General features: G+C 50.0%; 1 protein-coding gene across 3 annotated transcripts in view; it reads right to left on the bottom strand.

The window, feature by feature from the left end:
• Positions 1–27,951, bottom strand: part of Actn1 (actinin alpha 1) — a 92,841-nt gene that overhangs the window by 25,397 nt on the left and 39,493 nt on the right. For all 3 annotated transcript variants that reach the window (XM_026385148.2, XM_026385150.2, XM_026385149.2), the window contains exons 2-7: positions 18,154–18,268; positions 13,162–13,281; positions 6,111–6,197; positions 4,273–4,360; positions 3,471–3,549; positions 405–486 (exon numbers count right to left, since the gene is read on the bottom strand). In XM_026385148.2, the coding sequence (XP_026240933.1) occupies positions 405–486; positions 3,471–3,549; positions 4,273–4,360; positions 6,111–6,197; positions 13,162–13,281; positions 18,154–18,268 (571 nt within the window). The remainder of the gene's footprint in view (positions 1–404; positions 487–3,470; positions 3,550–4,272; positions 4,361–6,110; positions 6,198–13,161; positions 13,282–18,153; positions 18,269–27,951) is intronic.

Raw genomic sequence — 27,951 nt, 5'->3', positions numbered from 1 at the left:
TGGATCCCAGCCATGAGCCTCCCGGGCCCCCATGATTCCCCTCACCTGACAACTTCTGTCCCCCCACCACCCATCAGAGCTGCTGGGCATGGTATGAGGCAGAAAGCTGGGTGCAGTGGCCAGGGAGCACCGAGTTTCCAGCCCCAGGACCCTATTAGTGATCAGGATGTTCTTGTGTTAAACCCTGGACCTGTCTCCACCCAGGTGGCCGGACTAGCACCTCTCCCTCTGGGCCTCAGGAAGCCAGGGAAACCCTTATAAGCGGGCAACTCCTGGGATCCTCAAATGAGGTCCCAGATGGCCAGGCCTTCTCCCTTCCTGCTGCAGGCTGCTGGGGCCCCTCTTAGCCCCTGGGGAGCAGCTGGAAAGGACCAGAGGTCCCAAAGGGGAAAGAACACTGTTACCTTCAGCATCAAGCATCTTGGGGATGTCCAGATACTTCTCTGCCACATCGAAGGCCGTGTTCAGGTTTGTGAGTGGATCATCCTAGAGGGAGAAGAGGAGGAAACAGTGATAAGGGAAGCCATGACAAGTCACAGGCCACCCCTGGGAGGCCACCAAAACTGGGGGGCAGAGGGGCCTTCCCGCAGCCCCTCCCAGGCTCCAACCTCAGGGCACAGCCGTGGGTGGACAAGGCTGGCCTCATCACCAGGGTCACTAGCTGGAGGTTCAAAACAGTCTCTTTCCTCCTTAAGCTTCATTTTCTTTTCCAGGGAAGTGAGAATACCTGCCTGTAGCCTGAGTCAGGATAGGAAAGAATTGCTAAGAAGTACATGCTGGGAGCAGGGTATCGGCTGTCCTGGCTTCTGGTTTCAGCCACCAGCCAGAGGGACTCATGGGTAAGTGACAAGTACTCAGTTTTTCCATCTGTCACTCAAGAGTTGGGCTAGGAGATCTTAACTGTGGCTAGTTAGGGGGACAGCAAGGGCCCTTTCCTGTTTTTATTTCATGAAATCTTGGGGTTTCTTCAGATAGCCACAGCTTCTAAACTACTCCTACCTCTGCTAACTTTTCCAGGAAACTGAGCAGGATGAGGAGAAACTGGGATCCTTGTGCATTGGAATGTAACCTCATCATGGTGAGAATAGAATAAGATGTAGCCACTTTGTGGCGAGACCATATGATCCAGCAATTCCAACTTCTGTGGGCACAACCCCAAAGAATTGAAAGCAGGGTCCCGGTGACATATGTGCACACTCACATTCTCAGAGGCATTATTCACAAGAACCCAAAGGTGGAAGCCAAGTGTCCATCAACAGAGGAATGGGAAAGTGGACCACGGTTCATACACACATGGAATATTACTCAGCCTTAAAAGGCTGGCGAGAGTGAGGGGCCCCTGCACAGTATCTCAGTTTTGCAACATAACAAGTTTTAGATGTGTAATGTTTGCACAACAATGTGAGTGTATACAAGGGCACTGAACTGCACACTTAAAAATATTTTTTTTAATGTTATGTATTTATTTTACCATAACTTTGTTTTTTATTTTGGGGGGCTCTTTTTTTTTTTTTTTTTTTTTTTTTGGTCCTGGTGATTGAACTCAGGGGCATTCAAGCACTGAGCCATATCCCCAGGTCTATTTTTATTTTTTATTGAGAGACAGGGTCTCACTTAGCTGCTTAGGGCTTCACTAAATTGCTGAGACTGGCTTTGAACTCGGGATCCTCCTGCCTCAGCCTCCGGAGCTGCTGGGATCACAGCGTGTGCCACCACACCTGGCTAGTTGTTTCTTTGTTATTGTGGTTTTTTTTTTTAAAGAACTTTAATGTATGGGGTGAAAAAAACCAAACCTTTCATGAGGAGAGTCCCCACTCCCCTGCTGTTCCCTGAGACTGATCTAAGAGGGCCGGTTCTGCCAGTCTAGGGCTGCTTCCCTGTTTTACTCAGATGAGAATCACAAGCAACAAAGAGATGAAGACATTGCTCAAAATAGAGCAAGTAGAGTCCTTCTAGGAAAGTCTCTGACAGCAGCCAGGATGATAAAAACACAGCCAAACGGCGAAGGTCATTTCCACCTGGGCCTGGCACATCGGCTGCCAGCACACAGGCTTAGGTGCGCCCCAGCTGCCCCATGTGGGACCGCCAAAGGGCCTTCCCACAGCCAGGGCCAGAAAAAAAGAGCTTCCCAGCTGGAGCCCCTGGACTCTGTCCCCAGTGCCCAAGGGCCAGTGGGTTCTGGCCATTTGTGTGTTCCAAAAGGCCTTCACTGTTCCCTGGGCCTGGCTCTGTGCTGGGACTTGGGCTGGACTTCAGTGATGAGCTAAAGAGAAGGGGAGGCCCAAAAGGGCTGAATGTGCCAGGGCAAGTCAACAGACCCAGAGAGGGACAGAGGGTGGGAAGAGCACTATCGGGTACCAGTCGATGACCCCTGGACTCCCAACGAGCCAAGACGGATGGGACCTCTGGGACAGGGATGGGACTTCAGAGGCACGGACAGCACAGACCCCTCTCTATACGACAGCAGGCAACGGCTGTGTGTTCACTTGACTGCTGACGCCCACACCCCCCACAGGGGCACAGGCACACACACGCCCATCACCAAAGTGCAGCAGCGCAACAGGAAGCAGGCATGTATGACGCCTTCAAAAGAAAACGTCGCTGACTGTAGGGTTTCCCACCTTGGACCTGTTTGATTTGGGCACAGAGTTTCCAGGCAGGCCAGGGGGTTCTCAAATGGACTTTCTTTCCCTTTCAAAGCAGCTGATCTAGTGAGCTAGGATCCACCTTCTCCCCAAAAGGTTAGCTGGGGAAAGGCTGCTGGACAGCCGTGCACAAGGCCACCTACAGGGCCAGGCCAATGGCCTTCTGCAGAGAGGCCTTTCCTAGGCCCGAGGCCCTGCAGACAAATGGAAAACGGGAATCTCCTCCTTTCCTCCCTCACAGAAGCCCCCTAGTGGCTTGCTCACCTACACCCCCAGAACAGGGGACCTGCCACCACCACAAGTTGCCGGGGCAACATCAAGCCCTGCTTGGCCACTGGTTAGCCACAGTCCTTTCCTGGGGCTCAGGCAAGGTGGGGTCTTTATGGAACACTGTGCCTTCTAGGTATCAAGATGAATGTGAGAAACATAAGGCAATCATTCCTAAGCCCCCTCACCAAGAGATTCCAGCACAGGTGACATTCCAATTCCAATTCCATTCTAGACCACCAACCAGAAGCTTAAGGAGAGCTCCCGAGCTAGCCTTTCCCAAAGTGGCCTTTCCCAAGATGCTCATGACAGGTCTCACCAAGGTCACGACCAGTGCCCTTTAACCACTATGCTGGTTCTTGGGCAGCAAGATTCAGGGAGGGTGGTTTGCTGCTCGCCTCTAGATGGGGCTCTGTCCGGCTAGCCTTCAGGGCCAACATCCCTCAGCCGGCACTCTCAGAGTGCAGTCCCTGTCTTGCCCTCCCTAAGCCTTGTCCCCAGCTGCTGGAGGCCAGGGGATCAGGGGCTGGTGGCACGAAGTCAGGTGAGTGTATGTACCTTCCGCAGCTTCCCGTAGTCAATCAGCTCAGGCCGGTGTCGGTGGATCAAGGCACAAAAGCCAAGGCCATCCTTCCAGCTGCCGGGAGAGAAAAGGGGGACAAGCTGGTGAGAAGGTGTCTGCAGAGCGTGGCCAAACAGGGGCCACCAAGCCCTACCCCAGAGCAGAGCACCAAGAGGAGGAGCCTCCTGTATTCAAGAAGAATATGTAACTCTTCAAAGCACAAAACAAAGCAGGCCAGAGAGACCCCTTCGTGCCATAATCCCAGGCAACTTGAGGTCAGGCCTTGGTGGAGGGTTGGCAAGTTGAGATAAACCACTCACACACATCCCTCCCCCCAATGGAGGTCCATGGCCCTAGTCTGCTGACCTGAAGCCCCAGATTGGGAATTCCTAGACATTTTTCTTGGGAATATTCCTAGTAACACATATCAACCAAAGGCCTTGTCCAAGGCCCTGCAGGGAGGGGGAAGAGATTCAAGGGGACAGCAGAACATTCTTTCCCAGAAAAGCTACTTCCTCCTCAAGGGCCTCAGCTGTTCTAGAGCTGAGACTGAGTGACCAAGGGGGCCTATAAGGTCTTTCTTTTCTTTTCTTTTTATTTTTTTAAAATATTTTTTGTAATTGTAGATGGACAGCATGCCTGTATTTTATTTATTCATTTTTATGGGATGCTGTGGAGTGAACCCAGGGCCTCACATGTGCTAGGCAAGCTCTCTGCCACTGTGCAACAGCCCCAGCCCTACGAGGTCTTGATGGAAGCAGCCCAATTTCTGCAGGAGCCCCTGCCCCTGGCACCCACCTGATGTGGAAATTTTGGATGTTGACATTTTTGTAAGGGGCCGTCTTCCTCTGACACCACAGGAGCAGCCCTTCCTTGGCTGAGGTCTCTGTAGGGAAGGGGACGAGCAGAGGAGTCAATGGGCTGATCTAGGGGAGGGAGGGGCGCTGGCTTCCAGGAGGCCCCACTGCAACCTCTAGATTCTAACCCTGCTGCTACCAAGGAGGAAAGACGCCCGGCCATCACTTCTCTCTCCTTGACAAATCTGAGAAGTCATTTGAGAAATAGAAGAGCGATGTAGGAAGCAAGCTAGCCACGAGACATTCAGAGGCATTTCCCCCACTCCCATTATTCAAAGTGGTAGGGATACAAGAAAAGTCAGCAGCCTGTCAGGCAATCACTTTGGAAGCCACTGGATTAGTCCGGGAAATCTAAAGGACCAGGAACCTCCAGACACAATCATGTAGCCTGAAGAGCCAGAAGAAAGCCTGAGGATTCTTACTCAGGTTTCTTTTTTCCATCTAAAAAAAAAAAACAAGGTTTCTTTGTATTTACTGCATGGATTGCAGTGTTGCCCTCTGCTGTTGTGTGCATGAAAAAGTCACCTAGCTGTAAGTTAAGGCAGGCATCTAAGGAGACGCAGGGACCTCCCAACACCTGAGAGGCTGCACACTGCCCCCTTGTGTTCACACTTGTGAATTGCAGGTTATGGTATCCAGTGAAATGGGTCATAGTTGACCTCATTTACTTCAGACTCACAAAATGGACTTCAAAATGATGGTAAAGCATACCTAGAAAAATTATAATTCAGGCAAAAACAAGAACAAAACTTTGGCAAGGTGAATGTTTTTTGGTTCAAGCTTTTTCGTTGACTATATAACAAGATTAAAATAATGATTCAATGGGAAATAATAAAAAGTCCACTCAAAAGAATAAAAAGCATGAAGAAGGCTATCGGTAAAATGGATTTACAGCCACTACCATTAACAAGTGATTCAATTCACCAACTCTAGCCCTTACCATTGCATACAAACAGAACTTAGACCCCCATACTGCTAGTGTGGAACCAAGATTCGCATAACAATGCAACTCAATCCACATCATTTTCATTAAGAAATTCCTTTGAATAAAAATGTTTTTTTTAAGATTTCTATGCCATTAATATGAACTAAAAATATTTTAGAAATATTATCTCCATATCACTTTTTAAAAATTTGTTTGGGTGCATGTGTTTTATCATGTGCATGGCAATGCATAAATGTTGCAAAATCAACACAGGCGTATCAGACATAAAGTTCAAAAAGTGCTGGAATGTGGAGTCAAAAGTTTAGATAGAGATCACTGTCCCAGACCAGGACAGGCCCTGAATTTCTGAAAAGTGGCCACCAGAGGGTGCTGTGGGAGCAAAGTGGAGAACCAAGTCCTCATCTTTTCCCACCCAAGGGCCAGGCAGGGCTTCCAATACAGTATCCTATAGCAGACTTGGGATCTTCACAGTGGGGCGTTTCCATGGGGCCAACAGGCCTATAGCTTGCTTATTCCTTTGATGTACTTGCTTCCTGCTATAAACTTTCCTCGTAGACAGCTTTTGCTGTATCCCATAAGTTTTGGCCCAACATGCCTATAGGAATCAGCATCTCAAATAGTTCATACTTTTCATCATAGACTAGGAGAGAGAACAGATATGGGTAAGCAGAAATGGGTAAGAAGCCCAGGACACAGCCTGTAATCCAGTGTCACGGCAGTCGTGGTGTTGGCGGGTAGGGGTGGGGTGAGGGAGTTCTCCTGGCTGATCCCAGGGAGGAAGACACACACAGGCCGGGGAGAGACACAAGTTTGGCAACGAGGCAGAAACCCACCTTCCACAGAGATGTCCTGGATGGCAAAGCGGAGAATGATGGTCCAGATCATGCCCAGGGTCATTTTCACATTCCCATCCACGATTTCTAGAGAAAGAGCAACAGGACATGTTAGGATAGGTTGTAGCAGGAAAGAATTAACATTCCCTGAGCTCCTGGGTCACTCCATGTGATACTAAGAATCAAAGACCACACAGCCCTACTTCTCGAGGAAAAAGAAGAAGACACCTTTATTTATTGATTCAGTGCTGAGGATGGAACCCAGAGTCTCTCACGTGCTAAACACATGCTGTACTTCTGAGCTACACCCCAGTCCCTAATAGGAGGTTTGGTTTGGTTTGGGTGCATTATAATTATATATAATAGTGGGATTCACTGCGACATATTTGTACATGCACATAACGTAATTTGGTCAATTTCACTCCCCTTCTCCCACCCCTTAGTTCCCCTGCCTCTACTCTTCTAGTCTTAATGGGAGGTTTTGTTTTTTGTTTTTTTTTCTTTAAAGTTAGCACAATCGACCACAACAGGTGCCAGGAGAGAAGTCTATTGGAGGCACAAGGAAGGTGTAGGTGATTCTACTTGGAGACAGTGGATGCAGCATCAGAAAAGGCCACAGGGAAGCGGGGGTGCCCTTAGCCCTTGCACTGTGCCTCTGGCCTGACAAAGAGGGTTTGAGTTTCTATGCTGTCTGTCACAGATGTCACAGATGATGTCCCAGCAGCCCTGTGAGCTGGGGGTCTCTGGGCAATCACAGCTCTTAAAATACCATCCGCACACGGAAAGCCACTAAGAGCAACAGAAAGTCACAGATTTGACATGGTTTTGCCAATCACCATTTGAATGATCTAATGACTCAAAAATCAAATTTATAATGCCATTAGTTAGGTTATTAAATTTTTATTTATAAATCACGCAACAGCTTTAAGATCTCAACTCAGAGAGATAAGCCGCTGTATTTACTCTAAGTAACAATTTTTAGATTCTTAAATGCCATAAATTCTATTAATGTTCTCTCTTTCTCCCCCTCATCATGCCCAAAGGCAGGGCATTCAAGCATAAAGAAGCCCTGTCTTCAGGAGCCTAATGTGGAGCTCATTATGGTCTTGGTAGCTGAACAGGTGCAATAACCTGGCCCATGTTGAGGTACACTTAGTTAAATTTTAGGAAAGACAACAGGCCCACAAAAGGGGTCATTTTCAGGGAGTCCAGATTCCCTCTGCCCATGTTCACTAGGGTTTGTATTCCATAAACTCCTTACTTACAGTGTGGATTCCCACCAAGAAAGCTCCACTAAGAACTCAGCCCTTCCTCAAAGGCAAGGTCAACGCCACACACTGCTCCATGACCACCAAGACACAGAGCTCAGAGCAGTGGCTGGCCACAGTGGATTCCAAGGGGTGGGCAACCCTGAGGGTCTTCCTCTGGGTGCTGGGCCCACCTGAGACATGGGATGGGATGTGACTCTTCCTGCTATTAGAGTCCCAGATGCCAGGTTCAAAGCCTTGGGTTAGAGAGAGAGCAGCAAAAATATGCCGCCGTTCATGAACAAGTAGCACAGACAGTGAGTGTTTGACAGGACACACTAAGGGAAGCCCAAGTCACCCAGCTTTGATGTTTTAAAACATGGACTTTCTGCTGGGCATGGTGTGCACGCCTGTAATTCTAATTACTTGGGAGGCTGAGGCAGGAGGATTGCAAGCTAGACCCCAGCTGGGCAACTTAGCAAGGTCCTGTCTCAAATTTAGAAATAAAAAGGACTGGGCAGTTCAGTGGTAGAGCACCCCTGGGTTCAATTCCCAGTCCTAGAGAAAAAAAATCACACTTTCCAATGGTTTAACATCTCTAACATTTAAAGAGTTTAAACTCATTAAAAAAAAAAAAAAAGCCTCAACTCTCAATAGATAAAACAGGTAAAAGACATTAAACAGACACATCACAAAACATAAACTACAAATAACCAATTCATAAGACTTTCGAATCTCACTTGGACTCAAAACAAATAAAACACATATTCCCGGCTATTAAATTAACAAAGTTAAAAAACAAACTTCAAAAACAGGCACAGGCCTTGGTACAAACAAGGTTATCACATTACAGCTACATGGGTAAATTGGCTTAAAAAAAAAAAAAAGACTTGCTGGGAAATAATTTGGCCACAAGAAGCAAGCATCTTAGAATTGTTCAGCTTTTGGGCAGTGAAATTCTATCTCCAGGAATCTATCCCTGGCCCATGACCTGAAAGGCAGAGTGAGGCTTCTGTCTAAATAGCTTGTTGTTTGGTTACTTATCACAGCCCCAAAGGGGAAACCGTGTGAATGCACAGAGTACAATAGTAAATCCCCAGAGCCCAGCGCTCTGCTCCAAGGCGCCCCTCATTGGGCAGAGGCGCCCCTCCCTTCGGGTCTGGCGGCTGGGCCTTTTGCCCTCCCCTCCCCCTCCCTGGAGGTCCAGTGGTTTGTCCTCAGGTCAGCTCACTGACACCTTCCTGGACCACCCACTTTACTCCCTGCTTCATTTTTCTCCACCTGACAGTCACATGTCTGAATGTTCTCTCCCCTTCTAGAATGCGAGTTCCACAGGGTCAGGAGTCTTTCCTGGTTTTGTATCCATCACTACCTGGAGCCCAGTACAGTGCCAGGCACTGAGAAAGCCCTCCATCTGTTGATGATCGGATGGCTGCATGGACACCAAGCGGGCACTAACCACAGTGGGCAGGTGGGCCAAGGTGATACATTCTTGTCATCGGCCCCCTGAGAACAAAACACTTAGTCTCTTCCAGGGCAGGGCCCAGGTGTGGGAAGAAGCCCAGCTGTGCTCAAACAGATGGTTAAAGCAGCCATTTAAACATCACATTCATGAGTTTTTAATGACTTGGAAAAAAATCTTTATAATAAAACTTTCGGACACCATTTCATCAAATATGAGGGGCTTCTGTTTGTTTGTTAAGCTTAGAAAAAGTGGTAACCCTGCAGCTGGGCCTTTCCAGGGGTGGAGGCTGCAGTGCTAGCTCCCCGCCCCTACTCTCCACCCCTTTGTCCTGCCGCCCCTTTGTCCCCCTGCCCCTTTGTCCCCCTGCTAGAAGGCCAAATACCTTGGCCTCCCGCTGGCCTTGAGCTCAGGGCCTGCAGCTTTGTCTTCCCCACAGCACTCCCAGCACCCAGGGGGCCAGTGGCTTTTTTGGGGTCCTAATTACTCCTCTCCTCTTCTTCAGAGCCCCCCCAACGGACCTTGGTTTACTGAATTTTCTTTCATACCAAAGAAGTTGTTTCACCAGAAAACAGAGGTTCAAGGGATAAACAGAGTGAGGTAAGTTCAATTAAAGAGCCCTCTCCAGCCCAGTTCCACCGGCTCCTGTCCCATGTCCCAGCAGAGCAGAACTCTCCCGAAAGCTCCCCTTCCCACCCCTCAGCAAGGGAGATCCTTTTCCCAGGCCTCTGTGCCTGGGCAGCAGAGGTGACCCATCTCACAGGCACTTTATGTCAGGAGGCTGCACCCAGAGAGTTCCGAAGCCACACCTGGGCACTGCAGGAAAACCACGTGAGAGATTCCCCGAGCCCTGTGGGAGAAGCAGCGGCCAGCCCCGTGTGAGTGTCGCTCCTGGTCTAGGGTGCGTTCCCAAGCTGCTCATAGGCTCCATTTCGCCTATCCACCTTCAGAAAGCAGAGTGAATCATGCTGCAGAAATCCCATGTTACAGAGACTAGAACCCCAGGGCCACCACTTTTCAGACCAAGACTTTTGTTATTTGCACCCACAGCCCCCTCCATTCTGACAGATGCTAAATCATCAAGACTATCTTCAGACTCTTCAGCACCCAAACCATCATCAAGTTTTCTCTGCCCAAAGATCTTAAAATATCCTTCTCTGGTTCCTTTCCCTGGTTAAATTCCAACCATTCGCCTAGGCCGCAACTCAAACTCATGAAGTCCAAACATTCTAGAATCAAGAATGGTGGAATAAGCCAGGCGCGGTGGGGCACATGCCTGTAATCCCAGCGGCTCAGGAGGCTGAGGCAGGAGGATTGCAAGTTCAAAGCCAGCCTCGGCAAAAGCCAGGCACTAAGCAACTCAGTGAGACCCTGTCTCTAAATAAAATACAAACTAGGACTGGGAATGTGGCTCTGTGGTTGAGTGCCCCTGAATTCAATCACTGGTCACCCCTCTCAAAAAAAAAAAAAAAAATAGAATGGTAGAAGAATTCTTAAACATCTATTCTAACTTCTGCCTGACATGTGGAAGTGTTCTGCCTCTGGCCTCCATTTGGACACCTTCAGGCACAGGGACCCAATGAGGAGCACTCATTCCATTCCCCAAGGCTAAGCATTGTCCAGAGTCTACCTGTCCATAGGGCAGGGCCTGGTTCTGCACTGTAGAGTGGACCAGAGGGTCTAGCTCTTACAACAAATGACTGGGCCTGCTCCTAGCTCCGGATGCTCCTCCATTAGGAGGAGTGACAGCATCCCCCGCGCTAGCCCCAGGAGAGCTCATTCCCGGCCACCCCATCCACTGCCTTTCACTTCATACTCTACAGCAGCAAACCTCATTTCATTAAAAAACAAACTCACTGGGCGGCTAAGCTAGCTTCCTGCCTTGGCAGAGCAGCCCTTCCCACAGGGTCCTCGGGCTCAGCTTGAAATGAGGAGATGATTCAAACCAGGAAGCCTCAGCTGGACACACTGGCTCCCGAGGGCAGTGGGGAGATAAAGAGCATCTCACGTTAGGCCTGTGTCAAGGGAACTGGAACACCAGGGCCGGCCAGGGGAGGGACTTTACAGGACAGGTGGCGAGATCAGAGTCCACACCAGGGCACGTCTCAGCTCCTGGTCACTCTGCTGGGACCTGACCTGCCCCTTCATTACTGAGGTAGACCAGAAGTTCAGGTTGGGTTCTGGAGCCCACCCACCTGGTTGAGCACTTTGGGTCTGAGCCTGGGCCCCGTTGACTATACTCTTCTTCTCTGGCAATTTTTCTGAGCCTCAGTTTCCTCAACTGTAAAATGTGGCTGGTCCTTCCCATCCTACAAACTGGCATGATGGGAGAAGGAGATGGCCCATGGAAGGTGTCTGCCCAGCCAGGGGTATTAGAAAGTACACATCTCTTCCACTGCCCCGCTTCCATCCTCTCCTCTCGGAGTCTTTTATTTTAAAAAAAAAAGAAGAAAAAATATTTTTTCTTATTCTAGTGGATTGCCAATTTTTCCTCTCTAAAAATCAGTATTTCTGGCTTCTTTTGAAAAGCCAGAGGAGCCTGCCGCGCTAGACCTGGATTCCCAACCCCGCGATGACTGGTTAGATCTATGTGGCGTCTGCCCTGCTCTCTCAAGTTCACCACAGTCCCCACCTACCCCTTCCACTCGCCCCGGCTCACCTCACAGTCCCCCGCCTCCCTTCTTTGGGGGGGAGCACTGGCACCAGGCCACTGAGTGCGGCTATGTGGCTTTCCGTGCATGGTTAGCTAAACCAGTTTCTGCCAAGTTTTTTATTCCCCCAACAAATTCCTTTGTTCTTATTAAATGGCCAAGAATATTTTCCCGATCACAAAAGAGAGCACTCGGCTATGTGCAGGTGCTTTGAATATTTCCTGAGCCCTCCACCACCATCTGAGGGGATGCTCAGGGTCCACTAGACACGGCCCTAGCCGAGTTCTGACTAGGGCAGAGGTTGGTAAACATTTTCTGCAAAGAGCTTGATAGGAAATAGTTTTGCTTTGCTGGCCATATGGTCTTGGTAGCAAACTACCCATTGTGGCCTGAGAGCAGCCACAGATGACACGCATACAGTGGGTGTGGCTCTGTTCCAATATTTACAAAAACCCGTGTCAGCCAGACTCAGCCCCATGCACTAGAGTTTGCTGATCCATCTTGAAGTTTCTCAATTTGGGATTTCAGCATAAAAGCCCTCATTCCAAAAGAAAGGGGACTCTGAGCATCATCCAGAAGAGATCTGCTCCTGTGGGCTTACCAGGAGCAAGACCCCCACTCTGTCCAAGGACTGGTCCCTCTGGGGCCCTTCTCTGGTATCAGGCAGACCTGGATTTGCACTCTGGCTTGGCAACCTACATAATGCAATGTAACCTCTGCATGCACACTTTCTCACCGTCAAAAGAGAATAATAACTAGAGCTACCTCAGAGGGTCACCGTGAGGACTAAGTGGGATCGCTGGTTAAAGACCTCAGCCCAGCACTTTCCACCCTGTGAATGCTTGATTCTCAGCTACAGCTGTATCATGAATGGGTGAATGAATGAGGCGGTGCTGTATGCATCTTTAGATCTCTGCCTCACACAGCAGGCGCCCAATAAATACTTGCTGAGTCCAAGGGGTACATCAATGAAGGGCCCTGGTTAGCATATTCTAACTGCCTCAACCTACCCCAATCCTGCAGAGCCACTGCAAGGCACCCCAGGACTCACGCGACCTCCTTTTAATTGTTAATAACATGCTCAGAGTCGTTTAAAAAGCTTGGGGGGGATTCAGATTTTTTAAAGTGATGGCAAAAGAACCAAGAAGCTACACTGCAAGAAAATGCTATTAAAAATGTGTTTTCGGGGGGCTGAGGCTGTAGCTCAGTGGTTAAAGTGCTTGCCTCATATGTGTGAGGCACTAGGTTCAATATCAGCACCATATAAAAATAAATAAAAATACTGTGTGTTCATCTACAACTAAATAAACATTTTTAAAAAATGTGTTTTGGGGGATCAGACCATCTCCCCAAGGGCTATGGAGCCTCGTGGCTCCCACCAGCCACATATAGCAGGCAGCAAAGTGTGGTGAGGCCAAAGTAGAGGGAGGCAGCTTTCCACCTTGCCAGACTCCACAGTGCAAGGACTTGGCAGAGGGGCGGCAGGAACAGTTGCAAAGAAAAGGGGGTGTGAATCCTTGGTGTGGGGCGGGGCTGAGCCAGAAAGAAAAGTGCTGCCCTTACATGAAGAATTCCAGGCTGGCCAGATGGAGGTGCTAGAGGACCTGCTTCCAAAGGCCAAGTGATACTTGGGAGTCAGGGCGGAAAACACCAATGAAACTGGGGTGCACAGGACATCAGGCCTTACTCACCCTCGGCACCAATGGACACCAGTTTGACCCCTTTGCTTGCTATGAAATCGAGGGCCTTGTTGACATTGGAGATCTTGTGGACCCGCATCTTGCCTCTCTCCGGCTTGGCCAAGCGTTCGCCTGATTGAATCAAAAGGAAAGAAAGGGGAGGTGAGATGAGATTATCCAGGACTGGGGGCTACCCTCGTAACCCCTCACCTGAGGTGCGTGTGTTTGAGGTGGCGTCCCTGTGCGGGCATGCCTCTGAGCACCTGGGGAATGTCACCTGGCAGGCGGGGAGAGGGAGAAGCCACCTGCCTCTGCTCTCCTCCGCTACTCAGATGGAAACCGCTTGCATTCACTCAACATCTATTTATTAAGCCTCCAATATAATCAAGCAGCTGGATGCAGTGCTGGGGATATGGGGGAGGGGGCAAGCCAAACAGTTTCTGGCCTTTATAAAATTATAGTCCAGAAGGACTCCCAGGCCTTAAAGAAAGAGACACCCAGAGACACACTATGGACAAATACCAAGAAGGGTCGGTGCTCTTCCCAAGAGGAGGAATTGAGGAATGGTCAGGGGAGGCCGAGGTCTCTATGGCCAGGCCACCACTGCAGGGAATGGTGATAAAGAGAGAAGGAACAGCACAAGCAGAGGCCCTGAACTCTGAGGCTATGGCCAGGTCACTCTAGAGCATTTAGAAGAAGTCCCTGGTGGCGAAATGGAGCTATCTATACCATAGCATCCCCTCCCCATTTAAGAACACTGCTTCCCTGTGAGCACCCAGGGCTCAGCTGCCAATCAAACCTCCACCCTACTTCCCCTCCTCTGCCCCAGCTTCCTCCAGCCTCCACTCAGAGGAGTTTCTTCCGCTCAGGCTTCCAGGTCAGAGGGTGCAGCAGAGTGAGGAGAAAACCCATTCTGCAGATATCCCGTTAAGAACACTTCAATCCCAGGACAGAGAGCAACCAGGAACCTCCCGAAAGGATCTGGAAAATGTGTAAGCACATGGCCATACCTAGGGAAAGGGGACACGGCTTTCAGAACCCTGAGGGGCCAAAGACCCCAAGGGGCTTAGATCACTATCCTAGAGCCTGGCCCCAGCGTAGCATGGCAGCTCTGGCTGAGGGCACAGGGACTACAGCTGGGACAGTGGGCCCGGCCCACCCTGTCGGTGGTCACCTGCCAGCTTCTAGAAGAGACAGACTTCCTGCTGAGATGTGACTGGGCTGTCCGCTCCTAGGAAAGCACAGCTGAGGGCCTCTCACTTGGGACCCTCCTGAGGCCCTGGCCACTGCCCAGCAGGGTCTTGCCACTGCCTGCCCTCAGGAGGCTCCCTCCCTGGACGGCTGCTCCTGCTAATGCCCAGCCCTGGGTCCTGCCATGCCTGAGCTCCCGGCCACTCCCCAGCTGTGCACACTCGCTGTACCCAGACCTCCACGAGGACAGAGGACGAGGCCAGGGTTAAACACTGGAGGGTGGGAAGAGCTTCCTGGGCTCACATCAGCAGTTCTCAAACTTCAGTCAGCACAAAATCCCCCAGAGAAGTTGCTATGTAGATCTCCAGTCCCCCCAACCCCACCACCTCCAAGTGGCTGGTTTAGGAGGCCTGGGTTGGGATCCGGGCATGTGGATTTTAACAAGCAGCCCTGATGACGCTGGCGTGCATAGTCCAGGGACCGCACCTTGAGAGGCTCTGTAGGCAGACCCCCCCCCACCTTCTCATCCCGGCAGTCAGCCCACCTCCAAAGACACAGGAGGAGAGCACCATGTCACTGGTCAGGCCTCCCCCAGCCCTTAGGGGGGGTCCACAAGCTTTGCAGAAGGGCCTGGTTCCCTGTGGGCACAGCCTGACCTGTTTGGCAGGACAATCGAGGTCATGCATACGAGCCTGTCTCTGGGCATCCATCCAGTCATCCTAATATTTCCAGATGTCACCTGCCTGCCACAGTTCTAAGCACCTGGGACACAGAAATGAAATAGTGCTTACCCCCAAGGAGACAGCGTGGAGTGGGAAAGAAAACAAGTGAGCCCCAACAGAGGAAAAAGTGGGATATTACTGGCACTGGACAGGGATGGGGGAGTCCGCCTCTGTGGGTAGCATGTCTGGGAAGCCCCCCTGGTGGACATCCCCAAGCCAAGCCAAGCGGTGAGGAATGCAGATGAGTAATGGCTGGTTGACTAGTTGGTTTTCAGCTGGGGAATGTTGGAGAGATAGGAAAGGACATTCTAAAAAGCAGAACAAAATGGTATAGTGTTTCCTTAAAAATTAAACAGAATCACCACATGATCCAGCCATTCGACTTCTCGGTGTACAACCAAGAGTTAAATGTAGGGGCTTGAAAAAAAAAATGTATTTGCGTACTCATGTTCACAGCAGCATTATTCACAACAGCCAGAAGGTGGAAACCACCCAGGGATCTATGGGCAGATGGCTGGATAAGCAAAATGCACTAATATACCCAATGGAATATTATTCAGACGTCAACAGGACAGGAATTCTGATTCGTCCTACATGAATAAACCTTAAAGATATTATGCTCAGTGAAACAAGCCAGTCACAAAAGGACAAATACTGTGTGATTCCACTTGTACAAGATAACCTAGAGTAGTGAAGTTCATAGGGACAGAGAGTAAAAGGCATTGCCACAGGCTAGGGGGAGGGGGGCTTGGGGAGCTTGGGGACAGAGTTTCAGTTCAGATAATGAAAAGGCTGGAGATGGACAGTGGTGCCATGCCAGGCAGTGTGACTACACGTCAGGTCACCAAACAGTACACTTAAAAATAGCGAAGTGGATGCCGGGCTCAGTGGTGCACCCGTGTAATCCCAGCGGCTCGGGAGGCTGAGACAGGAGGATCGTAAGATCAAAGCCAGCCTCAGCAACAGGGAGATGCTAAGCAACTCCGTGAGACCCTATCTCTAAAATACAAAATAAGGCTGGGGATGTGGCTCAGTGGCCAAGTGCCCCTGGGTTGAATCCTGGGTACCCCAAAAAACAAATCGGCCAAGTGGTGAATCTTATGTATAATTTAACACATACACGCAAAACCAAAAGCACTACCTTAAGGTTTTCACCTGAAAAGAAAGTATACAAAAGAACTTAAAATAAAGGAAGAAAGAAAGAAAGGGTCATCAGAGCCTGTGCAAAGGCTCAGCAGCAGGGGGTGCATGTGTCTGGGAGACAGTCGTCTCCCATTGCAGCAGCCGCCTGAGGCCTGCTACCTTTTTGGGAATGGTTGGTTGAAAAGAAAATAGGTGCCAGCTCACCAGGAGCCTTGCGAGCTGCCCCAAGGAATGTGCACTTGGGCTCAAAGCTCTGGGGAGGCACCAGGGCTTTGAACAGGGAACAGCATGACCGTATTTGGCCTGTCAGAGGATCCCTGAGCTGCAGCTGCGGCTTAAGGGATGGAGAGTGAGGAGGTGGGCAGGGTCTGAGCCCGTCAGTGACCATCTGGGTGGGAGCAGAGGCGGGCCCCACGGACACCAGAGTCAGGTTAAAAGTAGAATTCTGAGGAAGGAAATAGATGACCAGAACGTGAATGTAAATCGGAAGGAAAAGCAGAAACAGAGCTGTCTGTGATTCCCAGATCAGGCTAAGGAGGACAAGAAGGAGACCTCAGGAGGAAAGGAGGTTTGCTAGCACCAAGAGTGTTCAGGACAGTTTGGGCATGCCAAGGACACTATAATTTGGATACGTTTTGTCCCCCAAGGACTCAAGTATTGGGTGCTTGGTCCCCAGTGTGGTCACATTAAGAAGTGGTGAGACCAGCCGGGTGCAGTGGTATCCGCCTGTAATCCCAGCAGGTCAGGAGGCTGAGGCAGGAGGATCATGAGTTCAAAGCCAGCCTCGGCAACACAGAGGCGCTAAGCAACTCAGTGAGACCTGTCTCCAAATAAAATTCAAGATAGGGCTGGGAAGGTGGCTCAGTGGTTGAGTGCCCAAGTTCAATCCTCAGTACCCCCCACCACACACACACACACACACACAAAGAAATTTCAGAGGTGGGTTCTAGTGGGAGATCATTGGGTTTGTGCCTTCTGGAGGAATTAGGATAGTTCTTGTGGGGCTCTAATTAGTTTTCAAAAGAAAGTGGTTAGAAAATAGAAGCTTAGTCCCACCACACTTTCTGGCATCCTGTCTTGCCAAGTGATTTCTCCCTCCATGATGCCATCTCCCATGATGGGATGTAGCCACAGAAGCCCTCACCAGAGGCTGAATTGATGAGGTCACCTGACCTTGGATTTTCAGCCTTCAAAACTATGGGCTAAACAAATATCTTTTCTTTATAAAGTACCCCGGCTCAGGCATTTTGTTATAGCAATGGAAAATGAACCAATATACTCAAATAGGTTGAATATTTAAGACAGGGCTCAAAGAGAAAGGAGAATTCATGGGTAAGACTAGATCTAGGACTCATTAGCATGAAGGATGGGATGGCTGAAGAAAGCAGTTAAGATTGCTCAGTGTATAAACCAAGGCCAGATGCTCAGGGACCACTGACTTCAAAGATGGTGGAGGATAAGCATTTGCAGAAAAGCTCAGATGTACCCTCAAGTGGAGCAGCGCTTTCAGACGTCTGGACAATGTGGGAATTGCATAATCGCCTGTGTTATCTGGGGTAGTTAGGTAGTACAGGAGCCAAGGTTTGGGGATGATCTCCGATGGTTATATTCTTAGCCATTGAATTCTGGCAATTTGGGGAAGGAATCTCAGAGACCAGCCTTCAAAACGCTTACTTTTAAAGCACGCCCAGGTTCAGAGCCCTGCCTCAAAAACAAACAAAAACCTACTTTTGTAATTGAGGATACTGAAACAGACTGGGTGTTCAAGATACCCAGATGGTCAGCAGCAAAACCCAAACAAGACCTAGTTTCCTCATCGGATTTCATACACTCATCCCCATCGTGGTTCAAGAGACCTGAAGCCTGCTATGGCCATGGACAGAGCAGAAGCAGGGGGCCAGGACAGAACCCAGGGGACGCCCCTCATCCTGGGCTGGGGCCACCTCACCTGAGATAACCTCTAGCAGCAGCATGAGCTTCAGGCCGTCTCGGAAGTCCTCCTCGATGTTCTCGATCTGCGTGCCCGCCTTCCGCAGGTGGGAGTTGCACCATGCTGTGAATGTCTGGGCAAGAGAGAAAGAGCAAGGGGTCAGCCTCCTCCACAAGCCACATGGTCCCTGAAGTGGCTCTGGGCAGGGCTTTGACAGCTCCCCAGGACCGGCTGCCTCGGGCTCTCCCTCCAGCTGTTCTGTATAAGGGGAGCCTGGTGTAGCCGCCCTCATGGACAAGCCACCTAACAGGGCCAGGAGGGTGGACGGCTGACAGGAGAGGCCACAGACCCTCTCCGCGCGGTTGTCTCAGACAGGTCTCCCTTCAGCCAAGGAGTGAGCTCCTCAAGGACAGCAGCTGGGGTGCCCTCCTTGGAGCCCAGCGCCCTGTGGGGCACCCGTGGGGCAGGTACAGCGGCATCCTCCTACAATGCTCTGCCACCCACCTCTCTTCCAGACCCACTGTCCCCACCCACACTGAGAAGCACCACAGTTCCATTATCTGCAATTTCCCTCTTGGGTAAATTAGTTTCAATCTTCTCATTTTGAAGGCAGAGTAACTCAGAGGTCAGACCACACCCCGTTGCTGCCTTCCGTCCATCGGGTTATTAAGTCCTTTCCCACTGGGGAGCGAAGGGCAAGGATTCCTACGTTTTGCTGGGAACAGAGCTCAGCAGCATGGTGACAGAGTTTGGGTGGAGTTACCTTGAGCTACAAAAGGGCAAAGGATTCCAGAAATGGAAACTAAGGAGGTCAAGTACAAAACCCATCACTTTGTAGCTACTTCTCTATTGAGCAGATCACAGAGAGGACGCCCACCAAGCTGTCCTGGGCTGACAGCACCCCTCGGTGGCTCGCACAAGGAGCAGGGTGACTCAAAAAGGAGCCACGGATATGTGCACTTGATGTCACACGTCCATATAAAACCTGGGCCAGTCTCTCTCTGCAGCTGGCACCGTCTGTGGAAACTAGAGAAGAACTCCAGTGCTCTCTTTGTTTTTTCAGCCCTAGATGTCCCCTGCTCCCCTGGCAGCTCTTAGCCCACCTGGCCTGCAGCATCCCAAGGGCGAGCAGTATATTATTTATTGTAAAAGTATCAGCCATGCTAGAACCACCCCTGCTCTAGGGAAGGTCATCAGATACACGTCCTTCTGCCCTGAGAAACTACAAAGTGCAATGGCAGCAGGCACAGCAGCACACCATTACTTAGAGGGGAAAGAGCCAGCTGCCTAGCTTTACCAGCAGAGCCTCGGTGCAGGGAGAGGAGGGACAGAGACGGAGAGGTGGGGAGGGACTACATTATGACATCACCCAGCTCTGGGTCTCATTTTTAAATCCTGTCTCATTAGCAACTTACCGAAACGGTATACCTTCCTCTCCCTACAAACACACCTGCACTCATAGACCCCCAGCACTCCTGTGACAGAATGGGGCGCATATACCCCCACACTTTGGTTAGACTGGCAGTGATGGGGAGGGAGGCAGGGCACAGAGTGACTCCATGGTGTGGAATGTCCTCTGTGTCTTGCTTGGCTAACTCACATTCATCTTTCCAAAACAGGGTGGAGACATCACTTTCTCCAGGAGGCCCCCCTGGATGGGGGGCAGAGCTGGCAGCACCAAGCACTGCCAGATGGGGTCAGCCCCGTGCCCCAGACTGGAAACTCCTGCGAGTCAGGACTCAATGTTCACCTCCATAGCTGGGAGTCCCCGGGCGCAGAGTCAGGGTTAGAGCAGTGAACGGCACAGCAAAAGCCCCTGCTCTCGTGCAATGGGTTAGCCTGGACATGGAGGACAGCTCAGAGGACTGGGGCTGCCTCGGGGTAGCAAGGACAGGGTACCCTTCCTCTAATTTGGGCTGGACAAATTGGCAAGGCCTTAGCTTTTTTTTTTTTTTAATTGGGAATTGAACTCAGGGGCACTCAATCACTGAGCCACCTCCCTAGCCCTTTTTGTATTTTATTTAGAAACAGGGTCTCCCTGTTGCTGAGGCTGGCTCTGAACTTGCGATCCTCCTGTCTCAGCCTCCTGAGCTGCTAGGATTACAGGTGTGAGCCACGGCGCCTGGCAGACCTTTTTTGATGATATAAAACAGGAAAGATGGGGCTGGGGTTATGGCTTAGTGGTAAAGTGCTCGCCTAGCATGGGCGAGGCCCTGGGGTCAATCCTCAGCACCACATAAAAATTAATTAATTAATTAAAGATATTGAATCCAACTACAGCTAAAAAAAATTCAAAAAAAAAAAAAAACCAGGGAAGGATTTTTTACATCTTTAGAATAAATATGATTTATTTTGGTTTTGCCAATCTTCTCCCTGCCATCATCTGTCATGTGTCACTGTTCCACAGGACTGTCACCTTATAGGATCACATTAGGTGGGATCTTATGGAGGGACTCTTTTCACTGGTCACCATCTTGTATTTCCCAGCACCTTGCTTTCATCAGCCTCAGCTAAAGGCCAGCTGCCACCTTGAAGGAGACTGTCATCCCCAGCAGCTTTGTTGAAGGGAAGGGCTGGTTTGAGGTCCAGGGCAGCTGGCTGGGGTCCTGGTGGGAGGTGCGCCCAGCTGAGGGCTGTGTTTTCTAACAGGTCTTGAGGAGGCTGATGGGGGGCGGGGAGGGAGGGAGAGGCTCTGCTGTCTTTTGTAAGAAGTCACGGCTGGTGAAAGAGGAAAAGTCCTGTTGAAAGCTGGGGCTCCATTTCCTGGGGAGGCGGAAGCTGCAGGAGACCAAACACACCTGTGTTTGTTCTGGTCTCTGGAGAAAGTCCTGGTGCTGAGACTCAGGAACTAAGCTTCATTAAAACCCCCAGGCGGTGCCCTAAGCCCCTGGCCCCACAGCTCACAGCCTGGAAACACCCTCCTCAGGCCCCTCCCAAACTTTAAAGTGCCCCACAAGCAGCACATCACCAAGTTCTGGAGCAGGGAGGAAACGGGGGCAGTAATTCTGTACTTAAGTGCATGCGCTTTGGGCGGTACCAAAAGGTTCAAGTCTCAGGGCCTCTACTTACTAGTTGGGACCTTCAGATTAACCTCCCTAAAAACCAGCTCCCCCAGCAGTAAAATGGAGAGAGTCACAGCACTTCATAAAAATCAAGAGGTTTAACTAAAAACTAATGACTAAGTACCTGCCACTTAGTAAGAGCTCAATAAACAGTAAGAAAGGAAAGACAAGCTCCCCCAAAACACGCCTGTGGCTGGGCTGAGGAGTGCTCCCTCTAAACTGCCTGCTGGGCATAGTGGCTTGCCCGTGGCCCACGCCTGTCATCCCAGCAACTTGGGAGACTCAAGCTGGATCAAGACTCAAGGAGGATCACCCGAAACACTAACACCATGCCTCTGTACTCTGTCACCCTTAGCTACCTGGTGGAGCCCCTGTGCTCTGAGTTCCCGGATGCCCTGAGATCTCAGGAAAAGTGCTTGGAGCCCAGGACCAGGCTGGGACATGCTCACAGAGCCACAGCAAGGACTAGCTCCTTCTGGGCAGCCCCCCTCTGCACTCAGCCCCGCATCTCCCCATTTCTGCTCAGCCTCTGAGGCCCAGCAGAGGGCTGGTGGGGCAGAACCAGGCCCTGCTCCACCTCTCACTGACTGGAAGCACCCACCTGTGCCTAATGACACAAAGGTGGCTGGAGGAAGGGGTAAGTACACTTGTCCAGCACTGCAGTTCAGGGCTCCAGCCCAGGCCCTGGTCAGCCATGGGCACAGGAAGCACCTTTGTCTACCTTCTCCACAGGCCTCAGTCCTGCTTTTATAGACCCCCACATCTTTCCAACCACCGTGTCAACGTATTGTTAGTACACCCGCTCCACCTCCGGCCTACGAGCACCGGGATGTGCCACTGTTAGCCACTCAGGCCTCTGAGAGCCTCTGTCCTCATATCTGTAAAATGGGAAATCAAGAACAGGTGTGCAGCGTGTTACCTGTCACTACCAAGAGGGCTTGGGGACAGTGCTGGGGAAGGACTCAAGCAGCCCTAGGGGCTGAGCTGAGGAAGGTCCCTTATAATTGTGATCTGACAGGAACCCAGGCAGCCCTTGAAAATGTCATTTGGAGATTTACCTGAAGAGTTCACTCAGACACTTCTGCATCTAAACCTCGGTGCTTTTGGAATCTGGGGTCAGAAAATTCCTTGTTGTGGAGAAGGACTGTCTTCTGCATCACAGGAATCCTGGCAACGTCCCTGCACCCCACTTACTCGACGCCAGTAATACCCCATCCAAACCTATGATATCCAAAAATCACACACACACCCGTTGACAACCTGGTCTAGGGCCGTGGATCATCGTAATTAAAACAGCAGCTGTGGGGACTGGGGACTGGGGACTTTCTGTGGTCCAGGGCCTCTGTACTTTATGCCCTTTAATTCATTGAATCTTCACTTAGACACAGTGAGGCAATAATTCCTGTTCTCCCCATTGTACAGATGAGAAAAATAAGGAACAAAGGGATAGCGTAAATGAGCAAAAGGAGCCACATGGAAGAACAGTAGAATGAGTGAGTTCTCGCCTCCATGTACTCTCAGGCATTTTCTTAAAACTCTGGTGCTCTTCGGCTATCCTTCAGGGTGCTGTTTGTTTTGTTCTGTTTTGTTTTACCCACAGGACAACATGACCGGGCCTAGGAGGAGTACTTGCAAATGTACAAGAGTGTATTTGAGCTGCTAAACGGCAACTGGAACAAAGCCTCAGTGCCAGAGCAGGAGGTAGCAGGGATCGGGAACAGCCCCTCCTTGCGGCCACCTGTGGACACCTCCAGGGAAGAGGAGCTAGGTATCAGGAGTTTTAAATTTTTCCCTGCTGCTACAATTTGAAAGATTAAACATTCCACAAACCACCACACCAAATAAAAATAAATAATTCAGAATTAGCCTGCTGACATAAGACTCATTGGACCACTTGGTAGTGCACGCCTGTAATCCCAGTGACTCCGGAGGCCAAAGCAGGAGGACAGCAAGTTCAAGGCCAGCCTCAGCAACTTAGCCAGGCCCTAAGCAACTTAGCCAGACCCTGTCTCGAAATAAAAAAATAAAAAGGGCTGGGGATGTGGCTCAGTGGTTAAGCACCTCTGGATTCAATCCCTGATACCAAAAACAAAAAGACTGATTGGATCTCTGGTTCCACTGTGGGAAAACATGGAGTCTTCCTTAGTTTCCTAACAAGTAAATCACACACACAATAACACATGGTGTGCTGAAACAAGCACCCAGTGGACACATCTGTGCCTACCACAGATGACTCTCCTAAAAGACCACTGGCAACATTAGCCATCTGGGAACATGCTAGCAAGAGCTGAGGGACTTCCTGTGAGGAGTAGAGAGCACTCCTTTCACTTGGGTTTGACCAATGACCAATCACTTTCACAATCAGATGTGTCACACGCATACCACCATCATGACTCGTGCACCGAAACAAGAGTATATGTCATCTATTATTTTTGCAAACTAAGTTTCTGCTAAAACCCATTGTTAAGGTGGGTATGACGGCAATGTCCAAAATATGTCACTGTGAGCAGCCTGATTTGGTGCAATTCAGAAGAAAGCCATTTGCCAAAGCAAAACTAAAATGGTATAAGCCTTGACCCACATTCTGGGACTCCATCCTGGGTAAATAATGCTAAATAAAGAAAAGGTTATAAGCATAAAAACATTTTTGTTGGGCTTATTTGAGAGGCAAAAAAAATTAGAAATAGCTCCAAATGATATTAAGGTATTAGTTAAGTAAATTATGGTTTGTTCACTTGATGGAACAGACATGGCCAAATGATGGGTCTGAAGCTCCATCATCAAGGGGAAGGATTGCTTATATATAATTATCGAAATAAACCAGGATACCAAGGGGCACATGCTGCAGGTTTAAAACTCTGAGCGATCTCACAAACATGACAAAAATGACTAAAAACCAAACACATCCAAACACAAACAGTGCTGTGCTCCAGTCCCTGAACTGGCCAGGATCCTTCGCCTCTTTCCTTGCCTGGTCACCTGCAAATGCGCCTGGTCTGCCTGGCCTTTGTCCCTGGCTTCTTGCTGCTAGAGCTCTCTTGCATGTTTACCTTCCCACAATCCAGACTGTGTGCTCCTGGCGGATCTCCCCAGAGAGGCCAGAGAGCTGACAAAGGTGTGGAGTCAACAGGATAATCCACCTGCAGCCAAATGAGACTGGCTCAGCTGTGATAGGACAGCAGGGTCACCTCACTGGCCTGGTGGCCACAGTGTCACGTGCTGACCACACCTATCCTGGGCCATCCCCCCTCTCCTGGAATCAAGGATACCAGCCCTGGTTCACTCCAGGGGAGTTATTGTTCAAAGAACAGGGGTCAGGAAACCCAGGCCCTGCCCTGGCTCAGCTGGACATGTGACTGTAGATAAATTCACCCTGTCCAGCTCCAAAACCCTAATGAGTCCTTATACTTTCACAGAGCTCAGCGACTTTTCCCATCATAATACACCTAAGAGATACACCCACGACAATCTTTTTTTTTTTTCTTTTTTTTTTTTTGGTGCTGGGAATTGAACCCAGGGCACTTAATTAACCCCTGAACCACATCCCTGGCCCCTTTTTATATTTTATTTAGAAACAGAGTCTTGCTGAGGCTGAATTACTGGTGTGTGCAATAATATTTTGCAAAAATAATAGATGACATATACTCTTGTTCAGGGGCTGGAATTACTGATGTGTGCCACCACGCCCAACCAGGACAATCTTTTATGCCTGTGCAAGGCTTATACCTATCAATAGGTGCTACTCCATGTCAAAGGATGCCAATAAATTCCACAGGGACAGTTTCATCTCCATGAACTCAACACGGGTAGCATCTCAGCCTCCAGATTGCAGCTCCCAACCTCCCAATCCAGCAGACACCTCTGATGAGTTTACTAAACGTTCTTAAAAACTTGATGCCAGTATATCCCTGAAGGACACACAAGGACCTGGAAACTGTGGCTGCCTCCATGGAGGGAGGCCAGGAGGCTCCCAACAGGGGAGGGAAGGACATTTGTTTTTCACAGAACACGCTTTTGTTTCTTTTGAATTTTGTCCCATGTACTATCAATATCTATTTTTAAAAAATAACTATGCAAAAAAGGGCTGGGGATGTGACTCAGTGGTTAAGTGCCCCTGGGTTCAATCCCCAGTACAAAAAATACTAATAACTACAATGCAAATATAAGCAAAGTAGGTCTGGAAGTGTGTGCATTTCACTCCGGGCTGGGATGGAAGGGACTCACCATTTCTCTAAGATTATTTAAGGAAGGAGGGTGTCGGGGCTCATGACTTACAGAGGGAAGAAAGGGATGTTTCTAAAATAAAGAACAGGGGGGAAAAGGAAAAAAAAATCACCCAATCTGTGGGCAGGTGTGTGTGGTATTGGGGATTGAACCCAGGGTGCTCCACCACTGAGCGACACCCCCAGCACTGTTCATTTTGAGACAGGGTCTGGCTAAGTTGCCCATACTGGCCTGGAACTTTCGATCCTCCTGCCTCAGCCTCTGGAGTGGCTGGGATTACAGGTGTACACCGTGGCACCTGGCTACCCCATTTATCCAAAATAATAAGAGAACCAATAAGAGAGGAGAGAAAGGGCTCTTAAGGACTTGGAAATGCCCTCGTCAACATGGAATATTATAAAGAAAGCCACAATTATGGACACCGTGAAGGAGGTGAGTCTAAGCCAGAGATGGACACATGCACCCCACCCCCAACACAGCGGAGGTGGCAATTTTTAACTGGGAGAGACACAGGCAGTGCACTGGCTTTGGTAGCCCCAGAAAGCTCCCCAAACATGCCTCTAAATCTCCTGAAGGTGGTGCAGAACTTCCTGGAGAAGCTGCCTCTCCTTCAGGGGTCTTCCTCTTCCTGGCACAGAGCAGTAACAATTCTGATTCAGGCTCAGAGTCAAAAATCAACTCAGTGGCTCCCTCAGCCCTCCACCTCCCAGGGAGCACCCTGCTGCCTGAGACTCCCAAAGCTGCCACAAGTGGCGTGTGGGCATCAGGTCAAGTTCCCTTCTTGGCTGATGCTGGGAAGGTAACTGCAGAACAACCATGGGACCCCGCTGTGTCCCCTGGGCCACCCTGGAGTCCTTCGGAGTTCTGCGCACGTGTGGCCGGTCTCGTCAGGGTGTGGGCCCTGGGTGATTTGTCTAAGCAAAGACCAGCCCAGAAGTGATCTCAGATGCCCAGTGTTCTGGGTTCTGGTAACATAAACAAGAGTATCTGGTTAACTGATCAAGGGCCAACTGCCAGCCTTTCAAAGCAAGCAGGCAGCTGGTTCTCGCAGATGAAAAGCAGAGTTCTCAGGAACATCTCCACCCAGATCTATTGACTTTCCACCCACCTGGGGCGGCTGCTGAAGAAGATGGCAACCACCAGGCAGCCCCCTTGGAGCTCACAGCATGCACTGCCCCCATGTGCATGCTGAGGTCCTGAAAACTCAGTGTGCAGGTGGCCGGGTGCCCGAGGGGCCTGGACTGTGAACCCAGCGGCCCCAGGTCTCATTAGACCTGCCTCCTTGAACAGCATTCTAAACTCGGCCTCAGGATGCCCTTCTGTACCACGGGAATAATAAGTCTTAAACAAAGCATAGAATGGGACCCGTGGACTTAAAACACTTGGTCCAATGCTGTGTCCACAGCAGACACTTTAAAATGTTGATCCAGCTGACCCTTGCCACCCACTGGCTGAGGCAACCCGTCCAGGATTCAAGTGCCTCATCTGACAAATGCGGATAAACAACATCACTTATCTGCAGGGCTGTTGTCAAGATGAGGACAATGGATGAAAAGGGGCCAGGAAGATGCCCTGGTTACAGCAGAAACCCAATAAACCTCTGCTGTCACTTCCCATCCTCTGTTTAATCAGAGTTAATCATTCACAGAGCTCCACGCATTGGCAAGAAAGAGTTCTTATTTTTTCCTTCTGGTGAGACTGGGAGGGACAGCGGACCTGCATTTCCTGGCTAATGCCCATGTACAGCCCCTTTCAGGAGTCACAGTGCCAGACACCCAGAGGGTCAGCAGGGCCAAGGAGCAGAGTACCCCAAGCTCATCCTGGGAGCTATTTGATCTCACAAGCCCACCTTGCTCTGAGAGGCTTCCAGGCCCACCGTGAAGCCCAGGTTCAGCCTTCCTGCCTCTTGCAGGAGTTACCTGTGGGCCCCTGGAGGATGCAGAGCGATTGGAAAAGTCAGATGGGGACATAATCTCAGTGAAGAAACGAAGTCTGTGCTCTTAGCTCCTGGCCTGAGAATCAACTGCCCCCTCCCTCCACTCTGCCACCGTCCATGGCCTCCCCTCTCCCAGAAACCAGAGAGCTCCCAGCAATTGAGCAACTACCCGGCTGCCACAAGCCATCAGTTATGGACTCTTGAACTCCAGACTTGTTGCTTGGCTGTGAAGTTGTAGGATTATATTTCCATGAAGTTTCTATTAAAAACATGCAAAACTAAGACAAAAATGACTGGGCATGGTGGCACACACCTGTAATCCCAGCAGCTCGGGAGGCTCAGGCAGGAGGATTGAGAGTTCAAAGCCAGCCTCAGAAAAAGTGAGGGGCTAAGCAACTCGGCGAGACCCTGTCTCTAAATAAAATATAAAATAGGGCTGGGGATGTGGCTCAGTGGCTGAGTGCCCCTGAGTTCAATCCCTGGTACAAAAAAAAAAAAAAAGACTTAAAAAATTAAGATGAAAATATAAAAAACTTAGAGGGCTTCTAGAACATTAAGATTTGTCTTTTTTTTTTTTTTTTAATCCGCTTGGTC

Source organism: Urocitellus parryii, chromosome 6 (assembly GCF_045843805.1).
Source record: "Urocitellus parryii isolate mUroPar1 chromosome 6, mUroPar1.hap1, whole genome shotgun sequence".
Classification (NCBI taxonomy): Eukaryota; Metazoa; Chordata; class Mammalia; order Rodentia; family Sciuridae; genus Urocitellus; species Urocitellus parryii.
This window is presented reverse-complemented; position numbering and strand designations above follow the sequence as displayed.